The following is a 14,495-nucleotide window of genomic DNA, read 5'->3' as shown; positions in this document are numbered from 1 at the left end:
TGGTGGTGCACAAACTATCATAAATAATGCCACATTCTATATTTAGATTTCTCCTCTGCTATCAGGGAGGAGGTTTTTGCAGTGTTGAGACTAAATCCTGAGGGTGGGTTCAGGGACGGTTTATCCCTCAGGTTATCAGGCTGCTAGATGCTAAGACGCTGTCATTTTTTATGCTTGTTTCATGCATGAATTGTGGGTTGTTATGTTGGCGCTGAGAAAGAAACCTGTGGATAAGGCTTTAGAAATGCTTACAAGTGAACATGTAATAATAAATAACTTACTAACTTACACTGATCAGTCATAACATTCTGACCACCTCCTTGTTTCTACGCTCATTGTCCATTTTATCAGCTCCACTTACTATATAGGTGCACTTTGTAGTTCTACAGTTACAGACTGTAGTCCATCTGTTTCTCTGATACTTTGTTAGCCCCCTTTTACCCTGTTCTTCAGTGGTCAGGACCCCCATGGACCCTCACAGAGCAGGTACTATTTGGGTGGTGGATCATTCTCAGCACTGCAGTAACACTGACGTGGTGGTGGTGTGTTAGTGTGTGTTGTGTTGGTACAAGTGCATCAGACAGCTCATCTGCTGCTGCACAGTTTGTGCTGGTCATCCTCTAGCCCTTCATCAGTGGTCACAGGACGCTGCCCACAGGAAGCTGTTGGCTGGATATTTTTGGTTAGTGGACTATTCTCAGTCCAGCAGTGACACTGAGGTGTTTAAAAATCTCCAGCAGCACTGCTGTGTCTGATCCACTCAGACCAGCGCAACACACACTAACACACCACCACCACATCAGTGTTACTGCAGTGCTGAGAATGATCCACCACCCAAATAGTACCTGCTCTGTGAGGGTCCATGGGGGTCCTGACCACCGAAGAAAAGGGTAAAAGGGGGCTAACAAAGTATCAGAGAAACAGATGGACTACAGTCTGTAACTGTAGAACTACAAAGTGCACCTATATAGTAAGTGGAGCTGATAAAATGGACAATGAGCGTAGAAACAAGGAGGTGGTCATAATGTTACGCCTGATCGGTGTATTTACTTACTCTTTACATTCACTGCATTTAAGAGGGGAATAAAAGGTGCATTGAATGAATTTGTGACTTGCTGAACACTAAACTTACATAGAGACTTGATTACTTTTGGACTGGTCAAGCACTTAAAGTAGTCTCTAGATGTTCGCCATGGATGTAAAATTGCAGATGATCGTTTGAATATTTAGGATTATAGTAATTTAACCTGCGTTTTTCTCTTTCTCAGAATATTCAGTCAGAAAAAGAGGCCTTGAAGGAGGAAAGGGAGAGAACGCCCAAGTACCAGCGAACGGAGGACGGCTTCATTAGGATAGGTGAGAAACCGCCGCTGCAGAAATAGCTAAAGATATAGATCTAAATGTCAGTGTATTTATACCTGCAGGGTGTTTGTGATCTGTCATTTAAGCCCTCAGCCATCTGTAACTCCTCAGGTACTGCAATCCTGAGAGGTCTAGAGTTATTAGTGCTGCTTTGATACACATTTGCTTTATACTATATTATTTAAATATAATTGCGTAATACATTACATACAATGGTGTGAAAAAGTATTTGCCCCTTTCTGATTTCTTTTATTTTTTGCATATGCCACACTTAACTGTTTTAAATCTTCAGACAAAATTTAATATACAACAGTAATAACCTGAGTAAACCTGTGTGAAAAAGTATATAAATGCCCCATTAGTTAGTTATTCATTCAATCAGTTAACCAAATTTAGTTGATAATTGGGATCAGTTAAAGTACACCCACCCAGACCTGATTGCTGACCGGCTCTGTTGATTCTAGACATCACTTAGACACTTAGAAACTTGCCAGCAATGTGGAACAGGCTAAAAGGTCTCAACAAGCAACAATATATCAGTCTGGAAAGGGTTACAAAACCATTTCTAAGGCTCTGGCGCTCCAGCGAGACACAGTGAGAGCCATTATCTTACTGGGCATATGACAGTATTTATCATTGTCAGGATAAATTACATCACAATATGTCACAATTTGCTTTTCTGAACATATTGTGGACATCATCAGTACTTCCACAGTAAAACCACTTGCCAGCTGCATGTTTGATTACAAAGAGAGCATAATTAGTCCTGTTTATGTGGATGCAGTGCAGCACAGTGTGTGAAATGTTGGCTACAAATAACAGAATTCAAAGTTTTGGTAGTATTTTTAAAATGTGGGCTGAGTTTGTCTGTTGTAACTGATCAGACGTCAGAAAAAATAAACATTGTGATGTATTGTGTATTGAAAAATATATCTTGAAATTTTATGATATGTGTCAGGCTCGGACAAAATTCAGACACTCGCAGACCCCACTTAAGTAAAAAGGGTTTATTAACAAAGGGAGGATCTGAAATCAAAGTCAGCCAGTCCAAAGCCAAAAGCCAAAACACAAAAGCAGTAACAGTGAGGGGTGTCCAAAAAGCAAAGTCCAAAAACAGAAACAGGGTCGAACCAGCAGGCACAACAGTACTGAAAGGGCAAGGCAGAAGGCAAGGTCAAAGAACAAACCAAGCGAGGGTCATCCACGAAATGGCAAACAGACAAATACAAAGCTCGGTTAGGCTGTGTGAACAAAGGTAATACTTCGCAACATGACTAAGCTTAAGCCCTGGCTTAAATACTAAGGCGTGTGTAATCAGTAGTCAGGTGAGGCAGAACGTTGGAGAGTCATGTGAAGGAGATTGGTGGTCATGTGATCCAGAGTGGGGTTCTGGGTAATGTAGTTCAGAGGCTGGGAGGCAGAGACAGTGGGAACAGAGGGAAGCGTGTCAATATGACACGTACAACATTATCTCCAAATGGAGAAAACTTGGAGCAGTGGGGAATCTTTCCGGAAGTGGCGAGCCTACCAAAGTTCCTCCAAGAGCACACCTGTGATCTAGTCACAGAAGAACCTAGATGAACATCTAAGGAGCTGCAGGCCTCGCTCACCTCAGATAAGGTCATTGCTGATGATTGTACCATTACAGAGAGACCGGCCAAATATGGTATCCATGAGAGAGTTGGAAGGTGGAAAAACTCCTTACAAGGAGGAACATAAAGGCTCATCTCATTGATCACCCCCAAGCCTTTACATCAAATACAAATATAATAAAGTATTTCCTCTTCTACACAAATGAGGAATCGATTGATAGTTTGTAATCCACACTGCTGACATCATTCCTCCACTTATTTCAGTGAGATACCAGCTCATTAATAGAACTTACATACAGCGTGATTCAAAAAGATTCATCCGATTTCAAAATGATTTATTTCACTTGTAAATCTTTACAGATCAATGCAGTGAACTGTAAATGGTTTAAATGAGCATAAAGTTTATTATGTAATTGTACAATGTCTCAGTATGAACCTCCTCCAGCTGTACAGACAACATCAACGCCATAGTCAAACTCATTCCATACTCGATTGCGCATGTCGGGTGTCGCTGCACTCGCGGCTCTTTCAGTGCGATTTCGAGATCATCCAGTGTTGTGGAACCAACGCCGAACGCTCTGAGCTGTTGGACCTTCACTGCCCACGAAAATCACACTGCACAGTTCTGACGGATTCACTCTTATTGAAGTGGAGAACGCAGAACGCTTTCTGCTCAGGGGTCTCATCTCCTCACAGACTGAAGGAAGCCAGTCAGAAACTCTGTGACCCCCTCTTTCAATTGGATTGTGATTGGTTCCTAGGCGCCTCACGGTTGTAAAAATATGGCGCTTTGAAATCGGATTAATCTTTTTAAATCATGCTGTATAAAGGTGTACAGATAATCATCTGCAGTTAAACGTTTTAAAGACAAGGAAGATGATCACCAGCTCGCCAAACTCCCACTGCACTGTTTATAGTCCAGTTACCATCAGGGAGGAAGATGTGGAGGTGGCAGACTGTTATAAGCACCTTGGACAATAAAATAAGCTTTGACCAGCATGTAATGGACCTTGACAAGAGATGTCAGCAGACTTTCTGTTATTAGAAAGTTAAAGGCACACATGTAGCACCTTTATTACTCTGACTCCTCCATTGAAGCATAATTGAGCCCATCATGCTGTTTCGTTCAGCTTGATTCTTCACAATGTTAAAAGTGTTAAACATCAACAAACTGTCACGAATCATATATTGCCTCAAAAATCATAGGCCTCCTCTCGTACAACTTGTCAGACCTAAACAATAGGGCTGTTTTACAACAGTGCACAACCCCGACCATCCGCTGCACTCTTTCTTCATCTTACTTCCATCAGGCTGGAGATACAGAACATTAGCATGTATAAAAAGTCCATATTGCAGAAAGTTTTTACCTCCAGCCATATCAGCCCTTAGCAAGACCCCCCGCTGAAATCCTGCTCCGTAATGCTGGCTTGTAAAAGAAGTCTTGATGCAGAGGCCTCATGTTGGTGCTGTACTTAGGTTTGTTTTGTGTCTATATGAGTTTATGTAGTTTCTAATGTCTGATTTCTGTACATCGACTGTAAAACTACTATTTTCTCTTTGGAGGACAGTAAAGAATCTAAGCTAATCCATATTAATATAGAAAAGTTAATGAAAAGTTACAACATGCTTTTATTATCTACATTAACATGACTTGAGGGTTAAGAAGGTGCTAGAAAATGGTTAAAACATGGCAATTAATTTCTCACCAGGTTGAAAGTATATAATTATATAAATATTAATGGCATACAATTAAGGGTTAATAATAGCTGCTGTCAAGATTCTGGCCAGTGCTTTGGTCAGTAGTTCGGAAAGATAGCAGGATTCACAGACACTGGAGGAGCTGTATTTTAGCCTTTAGACCCAATCCCATTTCTTTTTTTTACCCCTCCCCCTTGTTTGCGAGTGTCACCTTGCCCCTTTAAACTGAGTTACAGGGGTAGTGGTTGAAATGTTCCCACTGAAATGGGACCCTCAAATAAAAAGAGCATCACTTCATTAACAGCTACCAGCGCTGCTCTGTAGGCGACCCTGCCAGTCTGCAGTGACAGCAGAGGAGGGTAAAGTTCAGCTCCTCACTGCTGGGCAATCATTTATTATCACCCCCCCTAATTCTTCAGTGATATGAAGCTGAGGTCAGATATTCACCAGCTTCTTGTTCGAATTTTCCCGTTCCACCTTAAATTGAGCAGCAGTTACATTTTAGGCGTCAGAACTGCTGGACTACTTAAGGTGGAACAGGAAATTCGTCTAGTTAGCTACCGAGACATTAGCATACTTTTAGCAATTTTTTAGCGCTTGTTATGAAGAAAAGGACCATAATACACTGAATCGACGTTAAACTAAGACAATAAAATGGTTATCATAACTCTCTAACAGAAAATACTCACCAGTGTGGGTTCTTTGGTCTCTTCCTCAGTCATCTTGCCAGTTTTTCTTTTTTCCTCATATCACTGTTTGGAGTGTCTCTGGAAAAACCTCCGTTTGGAGGGCCTTGTAGCCCCAACACTTCACCCTACCCCTCTATCTCAACAAGAATTGGGACACCCTACCCCTAGACATGAACGAGCAAAACAGAGGGCTAAGCGCTAATTAGTAGGGTGAGGGTTGAAATGGGATGGGGCCTTAGACTCCTGATATAATTTAGTGCTAGGTGAGTAGTCTGTTACACAGGCAATCAAAAAGAATTGCTCACATGTGTGATATGCTGGTGTTTAGCCCATTCAGGACTGGTAGCGATACACTGAGAAGAAAAATCCAACCATTGTGAATAATCTGTGGACTGCAGTGTTGAATGCGTGGGCAGCAGTTTCTTTAGATTGTTTAAATAAACTTAATGAAAGTATGACAGAGTGGTTTGAGGTGGGTATCAAGGCTAGACGAGCATATAAAACAGCTATAAACTCACTTAATTGTCTGTTTCCTGGGCTGGTACAACATCACAGTGTGTTGTAACGTTATATTGTATTGTATTGAATGAGTACACAGTATGTTGTAGACGTAGCTAGACTTGTTGCATAGAATGAAAAAGAAAAGACAATTAAACCATTAAGCACATATTGATATGAATATATCGTCAGCTAAAATTCCATTATCTTGACAGCCCTAGTGCTCATACGAAGCGATATTTTTGGTTGGTGGACTATTCTCAGTCCTGCAGTGACACTGAGGTGTTTAAAAACTCCAGCAGCACTGCTGTGTCTGATCCACTCAGACCAGCACAACACACACTAACACACCACCACTACGTCAGTGTTACTGCAGTGCTGAGAATGATCCAACCCCCAAATAGTACCTGCTCTGTGAGGGTCCATGGGGGTCCTGACCACTGAAGAACAGGATAAAATGGGGCTAACAAAGTATCAGAGAAACAGATGGACTACAGTCTGTAACTGTAGAACTACAAAGTGCACCTATATAGTAAGTGGCGCTGATAAAATGGACAATGAGTGTAGAAACAAGGAGGTGGTCATAATGTTACGCCTGATCGGTGTGTATTTATATATATATATATGGCTCAGTCTCTGTCAAAATTCTAGTTATTAGCCCATGAGACCTCAGCCATTTAAGAGTGTATATTTTGCAAAAGCACAAGCTTTGCCCTCAGACACCTTGTTGTGCAGCATATAATCTATACAGATGTTCATGTCCTGGACCGTGGCCAGTCCTTGAATGCATTATAAATCATTAATGTAAAGAGAGTTAGCTGAGTAGAGAACCAAGTGCTCCCTGCTAAAGTCCTCTCAGCATGTGTGTGTGTACATGCGTGTTTCTGCCTATGCACATACGTGTTACACTAATGCTAATGCTCATATTTTGAGTGGCGCATGGCTGGCTTTGGACTCTAAATTAAGAGACTTCTCCCGACATCATAAATTACAATAGGCACTCAATCCCATTCATAAATTTGTCTCCGGGTCAGGATCGATATTACGCTGGCAATGGTTCATTTTTCGACAGAATCAATTAATATGAGGATCTATGGGCCAGCGGTGTCTGGCACAGTCTCCTATTCGCCCGTCCTCATCAGAAATGCGATAGCTTCAGCTCCTGCACGACCGCAAGCCTGCCCATCCACTCCAAACACACAGTATTAAACCCCACACTTCATCAACCCCCCGACATTTGTCACCTTTTACTGTTTACGCAGCGCCAGTCAAAAGTTTGGACACACCTAATTGAATGTCTGTCTTTCATCATCTTGAAGACATTTAATCTAAAGGCCTACTCGGATAAAAAAGCACCTATTTCTGCCTTTTAGTTTACTCTTCACATTCAATAATGTGTTTTCTCAATGCTGTAGTCACATTTACTTGGATATGTAAAGAACATAATCTGACAAAACCAAAGATTCAGATTATTTTTTGTTACCATTTTGAACAAGCATACACAGGAATACGAAAACACTTCACGCTTCAGTTGTCTTTTATTGCCTCTCTGGCGAAACAAATCAGTAATAAGCCCTTAGCGATCTGAATTCCATTCTGAATGTGTGAAGAAACTCACTCAAACCTCAGAAACATCAGCGCGTCCAACAATAAAGGCAGCGTTGTGCTTTTCTGTACAGTGATAAAAGAACACTGTAGCACACGGGCTGATATTTTTAACTGTGGCAAATGTACACGGCCTGACTACTCTTGCGGCACATTTTAATGAGGGGACATCACTGAAGTCTCACAGTGTTTCTGAATGTGTTCACTGTAGTCTGAATGCATAAGAGGGGGTTCATTAAGTATAATGGGGTCTTAACACTTATTATTCAGTAGCTACTGTAATGCTAATGTATATGTTCTGTAGTTATGAGTGTGAGGAACTGAAGTGGGCCGTGCGCGGACGTTTAAAGATTTAAATCCATTTCTAAGGCAGGTCTAAACAGTGAAGTTAATGCAGAGTCTTGTTGGAGATGTGTCTCAGGTGGCTCCTCATGCAGCTGTTCGAGAGAAAGCCAAGGCAAAGGGGAGCTAAAATAAAAAAGTTTTGATTTCTTCTATGTCTTGTTTTATAAAAAGAATATAAAAAAATATGTAAAAATGAAAAAATTGAGGAAACCTCTCTTTTGAGTGAGTGTGCCTAAACATTTGACTGGTACTGTATGGAGAAATGGTACATACTAGAACAGTCTTGTTATTGTGATGGGAATAAAAATTGTCCTGTGAAGTCTGGGGAGCATTCATGTCTTCTGCTTTTTTCTGTAGGAAAGTTCCAGAACGGGATAGCGGAGGGGGAGGTGGACCCCTCGTTTGGGCCTCTGGAGGCCATGCGGCTCTCGGTAACGACTGACTCTCCCGTGTGGGTCATTCTCAGCGAGGTAGGTGTGACCACCGTGCTGCTCATTCTCCAGGTTTTCTCTCACTGTCAGCAAAGCCCTGACCACACCAGGACGCATTGCAGAGAGCAAATAGACTGCAGCTAAAAGGGAATTCCACTGATTCTCCAAATGTTGTTGTAATTCAGTGGGTGAGATGTAAACAGTGATTCGGAGTGGTGTGATGTGAAATAGCTCAATACAGAGAAACCCTTATTTCCAGTGGTGGTGATGGGAACCAGGGGTCATGATGTCTACAACACAAATATAGCCATTTTATTTACTGTCCAGAATGGATAGTGAAATAGTCGTACATCCTAAAAAATAGACACTAAAATTAATATTAATGAACTAATATTAATACTAATATTAGTGCTTATTTTTTAAGATTTACGACGATTTCATTTGTCCACATTCATACTTTTGCACACGACTACATGTTTTACGCATGTTTTGAGGTGTCAGGCTGTGTATTTATAACCATTCCATATATTAACTTCCTGTGAGGGAGCTTTTAGAGACATTAACCTCTTCAGACGTCTGGTTCCCATCACCACCACTCTGTACAATTCTGCTGTAGAAGTAGAGATGGACCAATCAGTGTTTTTGGGGCCAATACAGATCGTCAATCACCTTTCAGTGCTATTGGCCAGTAGCCGATACCGAGTAAGGGCGGGGCTGAACTGTTCACACCAAGTACGTTTTTTTTGGGATGAAAAATACATGTTCGATTTTAACGTAGTGGGAACTTCTCACCAAGCGTTTTTCTGTCTAAACACACTGAAAACTTTTTTTTCTTTTTAGCACTGCAACTAAACAGTATAAACACTAGGTACATCTCCTTATACTAAAAAGACAACAGCACGTGGAGTCACACCACCCCTTACAAGAGCTACAGCTGAATATGGAGAGATTCTGCAGGTATTTCCACAGTTCAGTAGCGGAATTCGAGGCTGTGCTTCCACGTGTTTCTCCTCTCATTAAACAGGAGCGAATAAACTTCAGTTAAATACTGGTTCTGTAATGTGCTCACCATCATTCACACCCTTCTAGCTCTTGTCCGGCACATGTTGTTTATAACATCTGCATTTTTTTAGTCAGAATTTGCTTTTGTGCTCTGTTTCAAGCAAGAGTTCTGCCGCCATCCTGACGCACGTTTGTTTGGGCTGCAGCCATGCGGAGCTCTGATTGGTCAGCCTGATTTTAATGCAACCGTACAGGGCAGGAAGTAAGCTGCATCCGAAATTCACTATATAGTGCACTATTTTGGGGATCTGCCATTTTGTAGTGGTGTCCAAAAACGTAGTGCAAAGATCTAGTGCATTCAAACAGTCCCACAATGCACCGCAATAAGTAGTGTATAACCGATGTACCCTAGTGGATTGGTGATCCTCATAATGCACTGCGCTATTTGATTTGAAGATTCACACACAATTTCTCAGAGTAGGATTACTGAGCCCAGCTCTACCCAGACCTGTTACAGATGTCAGTAAGCTCTTCTGATGTGTGCAGTCAGACTCAGTGGTTATAATGGACTGGGGTCATGATGTTTATAGTGTTTATGCGATGAAACCTGCTGCCGCACAGTTATGAGCAGACCCGTATGTCGTAGGGTCCGAAATAGTTCACTACCATCACCAATTCTGTTCCCTACAATAGTGTTTTATATAGTTATCCAGATTTTTAAATGTAAGGTATATTGATTAGGTGACCGTTTCGGACACAGCAGTAGAGCAGGCTGTCGCTACCTGACCTGCATCCTCTGCCCGATTTGCACCGCGCTATCATTACTATCATTTGTGGTTTAGCATGAGAGCCTCTCTGTGGCTGAATCTCAAATGGCTCCTTACTTTCTATATAGTGCACTGCACAGGGATTCTCCCCCGAAACAGTGCACTAATCATAGGATGTTGTGCAGCTTTGACCCAATATAAATGGCTTTTATTTGGACACATACTACACTGTTTGTGTGGAGAAACCAATATATAATGAGCTATATAGTGCACACTACACAGGACGTAGAAAGCCTTTTGAGATTGAGCCTATATTTTGCCCAGCGGTGTTCAAGCTGTTGTTATTGTGGCGCAAATACAGGCCAAGAATGACATTGTACACAAAGCAAAATGGCTCAGGTGGATAATGACACCTTAATGCTCTGTGTTCAACATACACACACAAATACTGCTTTAGAATATGGTCCTTTTGTTACAGCTTAACTACACATCAGCACTACAGATCGGGCAGTGCCGGTAAAAGTAATGTGCTCTGTGCATGCTGACAGTGGTGCGCATGCGCGGTGCAGATCAGGCAGGGGACCCAGATCAGGTAGAGACACAGTCTTCTTTAATAAAAAGTATGCAGTGTCGCAGTCTGTCAGTTTCAGACTCAGTGTGTTTCAACGCTCATTGTCCATTTTATCAGCTCCACTTACTATATAGGTGCACTTTGTAGTTCTACAGTTACAGACTGTAGTCCATCTGTTTCTCTGATACTTTGTTAGCCCCCTTTTACCCTGTTCTTCAGTGGTCAGGACCCCCGTGGACCCTCACAGAGCAGGTACTATTTGGGTGGTGGATCATTCTCAGCACTGCAGTAACACTGACGTGGTGGTGGTGTGTTAGTGTGTGTTGTGCTGGTCTGAGTGGATCAGACACAGCAGTGCTGCTGGAGTTTCTTAAACACTGTGTCCACTCACTGTCCACTCTATTAGACACTCCTACCTTGTCAGTCCACCTTGTAGATGTAAAGTCAGAGACGATAGCTCATCTGCTGCCGCACAGTTTGTGTTGGTCATCCTCTAGTCTTTCATCAGTGGTCACAGGACGCTGCCAACAGGACGCTGTTGGCTGGATATTTTTGGTTGGTGGACTATTCTCAGTCCAGCAGTGACACTGAGGTGTTTAAAAACTCCAGCAGCACTGCTGTGTCTGATCCACTCAGACCAGTGCAACACACACTAACACACCACCACCACGTCAGTGTTCCTGCAGCGCTGAGAATGATCCACCACCCAAATAGTACCTGCTCTGTGAGGGTCCATGGGGGTCCTGACCACTGAAGAACAGGGTAAAAGGGGGCTAACAAAGTATGCAGAGAAACAGATGGACTACAGTCTGTAACTGTAGAACTACAAAGTGCACCTATATAGTAAGTGGAGCTGATAAAATGGACAATGAGCACAGAAACAAGGAGGTGGTCATAATGTCATGCCTGATCGGTGTGTGTGTTCATTTTTAAAACTTTTTTTTCCATCTGAAAAAAATCAGACTGTGTGAATAGGCCTTTAGTCCTGTAGTCAGCGGTCAAAAGGTCTGTATTTCCATCTATCATGTGAACAATGAACTTCAGGGTCCTGTGACCAAGGAGCCTCACGCAGGGCTGCAGGAATGTTTAACTCACAGAATATGGCTCGTATGTTTTACGTTCAAGAGTTCAAGTTCAAGAGACGTTTCAGTGAGGTATTTCAGTGAAATGCAATAATTATATTTATATTTAAACACTGTGTCACAGACATAAACTGGAACTACGCAAAGTGGAGCGTGAGATGGTCTCAAAATTGCTATGTATAAGTGTGTATATGTCACTAATCAGCTCTCAGGAAATATCGACGATCACATATTCAGGCTGCAAATTAGCTGATACCAATACGTAGCCGATCAATCCTTCCACCTCTACTCCGAACGTTTCTCTAGAACCCCAGATTTCACATCAATGACTTTACATGGCCTCTTAAATGCTAAGGGTGTATATTTAAGCCCATTTTAATTTCCCTACGCTCAGTTTGAGAACTGAATAATAAGTCTGTGTTTAAAATAGTCAGTGAATCATTGGGGTGAGTAAGAGAGGAGTGTTAGAAAGTTGATTTATTTATTTTTTTGACCTGCTTTGACCTGTCTCAACTCTTACAACCCATATTCCGTGCACTCAGTGATGCTTTTCGGCACTTTTATAGGAAAATCTTGTATTTTTGAAACAACAGCTTTATAGACAGAAGAAAGAAATTATGTTGCTATAATAAGATTTCATACCGAGTCATTTTGTACCTGTTTCAACTGAAATGTTCACAGTTATAATGGGTTACTTGGGTTTTCTAAGTGTAAAATATATATATATATATATGGTTTTGTTTTGACAGTCCACAATGAAAACAATGAAAGTTAAACTCTCTTGCAGTCTGTCTAAGTGTGACTTTGTATCAGGAAAAACTGGAAGTGCTACATTTCCCTCGTATTTGTCCATATTCTTATTTGAATTAAACCAGTGGTCCCAAGTCCTGGTCCTTGAGTGCCCCTGCACTATATGTTATAATGTCTTCTCTGCTCTGACACACCTAATTCGACGAATCAGCTAATTAACAAGCCCTTCCTGATTTGTTCTGTGTGCGCTATGGCAGGAAAATGTTATATTGTGCAGAGTTTGGGTCTCCAGGACTGCTTTATTGCATTAAACTTTCTCTTTTTTTTACAGATTTTCATCAAGAAAGCCGAGTGAAGGGTGCCTACCACAATACCTCACCATTTTGTTGGGCCTTTCGATGCAGGACGGTGTCTTTCCAGCGCCTCCACCTGAGCATCGGCTCAGAGTTTCTTTAGCTTGGTCCAAGAGCGTCACCTGCTGGCGCCCCGCTGACGTTGCAGGGTAACAGTAGAGAAGGCCAGCTGTAATCCTGACTAGTCGAGCGGAGGAGGGAGGAAAACGCGATGGACAGACTGTGGGGCTGTCTTTTGTAATTTATGTGTAAATACGCTCATGGTTCAGTGACTCTACACTGGTATATTGTCAGCGGGCTCTGTCTGGATGATCTTGCCCTTTTTGACAATGGCAAATTTTCTGACTTTCGACAATGCTGCTTTTGGAATGGGGGACTCTTTCGTTTTCCTATACGAGACAATGATTTTTGCCAACTTTTTGTTATCATTTAATAGGCGACTGATTTTCGGTGGAGGGTTTGCTATTCCGAATCAAACGTAGTTATTATGATGCGTACACATGTTACGAATACACACAGATATAATCGTAATAAATGTGCGTTTGTGTGTGCAGACGTCTAGAGTGAACTCCCTCCCTCCCACCCCCCCAAAATGTCAATCTGAAGGATTATAAACTATAAGCAATAAAAGGAAACAATGAAAACTATGAATATTGAGGAAATGTAATCAACCCCTTAAAAAAAGCAGATCTTCCGGCGCTTTGATGAATTCAGATCAGATTTTGACAGAGGTCAGATGTACAACTGCTCTTTTTCCCTCCCTCCGCTATCAGTTTGTTTTAAAGTGAAGGAAAGTGAAGCAGAGCATGGTGAGCTGCCAGTAGATTGGGTTAAAAATGATAGCGTAAACAGACACAGGCTCTGTGATCGAATTAGACGAGGCAAACAGACGTCCCACCAGAAACAGATAATAAAGTTACGTCTATGCAGTTTGGGCCAAGACTGGACCATCACTGACCGTAGCCTACATGGACCCCTTAATGGCTTCTGGGTCTTATCGGCAGAACAGTTTTCACCAGCCCTTGCAGTGAGAATCCTTTTGTTTTCAGTGTGATATTACGTTCCTCATGCCTTAAAGTGACACTTCTTCAGGTTCAGTTCACAGCATGTAACTGCTACTATGATCACGGGGAATCTTTTTCCATTATACGAAAGACTGTAGGAGAGAAATGAGACGTATTTGAACAGCCGAAACCTTTAAATCTGGCTGTTTCAGAGTAAAGGCTTGGTGTCCAGGTTGGCCGGATCATCACAGAGACAGTACCTTCTTAACCAGTGCTGATCAACAGGCAGGACAGGAATCTAAACTAGGCTGACCAAAACTTCTTTGCTGGTATGTTTTCAGAAGAACTGGAAGTGCTAAAACAAGGTCGAGGTCAGGGGTCGAGCCACAAAGGCTACGTTCACATTACAAGCCTCATTACTCAAATCTGATTTTTTGCTCAAATCTGATCTCTCTGACATGGCCTGATCTCTTCACACTCGTTTAGGTAAGTGACTCAAATCTGTCATTAATGTAACCGAACCGGCGTCCTGAAATGACCCTCATGCGCACATCCTACTCAGTAACGTCACGTTAATGAATCACGTTCATCATCAGCACAAACTAACGAGCAGAACGAGCTTCGCTGAGAAGATAATTAACTCTGATCAGCTCTCAGCTTCATTATTAGAGCCAGACGAAGGAGAAAAAAGTGGGTGAGCTGCTTTTCTGTTCTGTTCGGCTGCCATGGTAACGCTGAATGATGGC

The 14,495-nt window shown here is 42.0% G+C and overlaps 1 protein-coding gene across 2 annotated transcripts in view; it reads left to right on the top strand.

Annotated features, from left to right (window-relative positions):
- The window catches only part of mgat4b (alpha-1,3-mannosyl-glycoprotein 4-beta-N-acetylglucosaminyltransferase B), a 232,561-nt gene extending 219,453 nt beyond the window's left edge, over positions 1-13,108 (top strand). For both annotated transcript variants that reach the window (XM_036569309.1, XM_036569310.1), the window contains exons 13-15: positions 1,269-1,356; positions 8,147-8,259; positions 12,724-13,108. In XM_036569309.1, coding sequence (XP_036425202.1) covers positions 1,269-1,356; positions 8,147-8,259; positions 12,724-12,747 — 225 coding nt within the window. In that variant the 3' untranslated portion in view covers positions 12,748-13,108. The remainder of the gene's footprint in view (positions 1-1,268; positions 1,357-8,146; positions 8,260-12,723) is intronic.
- Positions 13,109-14,495: the final 1,387 nt, after the last annotated feature.

Source organism: Colossoma macropomum, unplaced genomic scaffold, assembly GCF_904425465.1.
Source record: "Colossoma macropomum unplaced genomic scaffold, Colossoma_macropomum, whole genome shotgun sequence".
NCBI classification, from domain to species: Eukaryota; Metazoa; Chordata; class Actinopteri; order Characiformes; family Serrasalmidae; genus Colossoma; species Colossoma macropomum.
The sequence above is the reverse complement of the archived record's forward strand: the minus strand, read 5'-3'. Positions and strand labels throughout refer to the sequence as shown.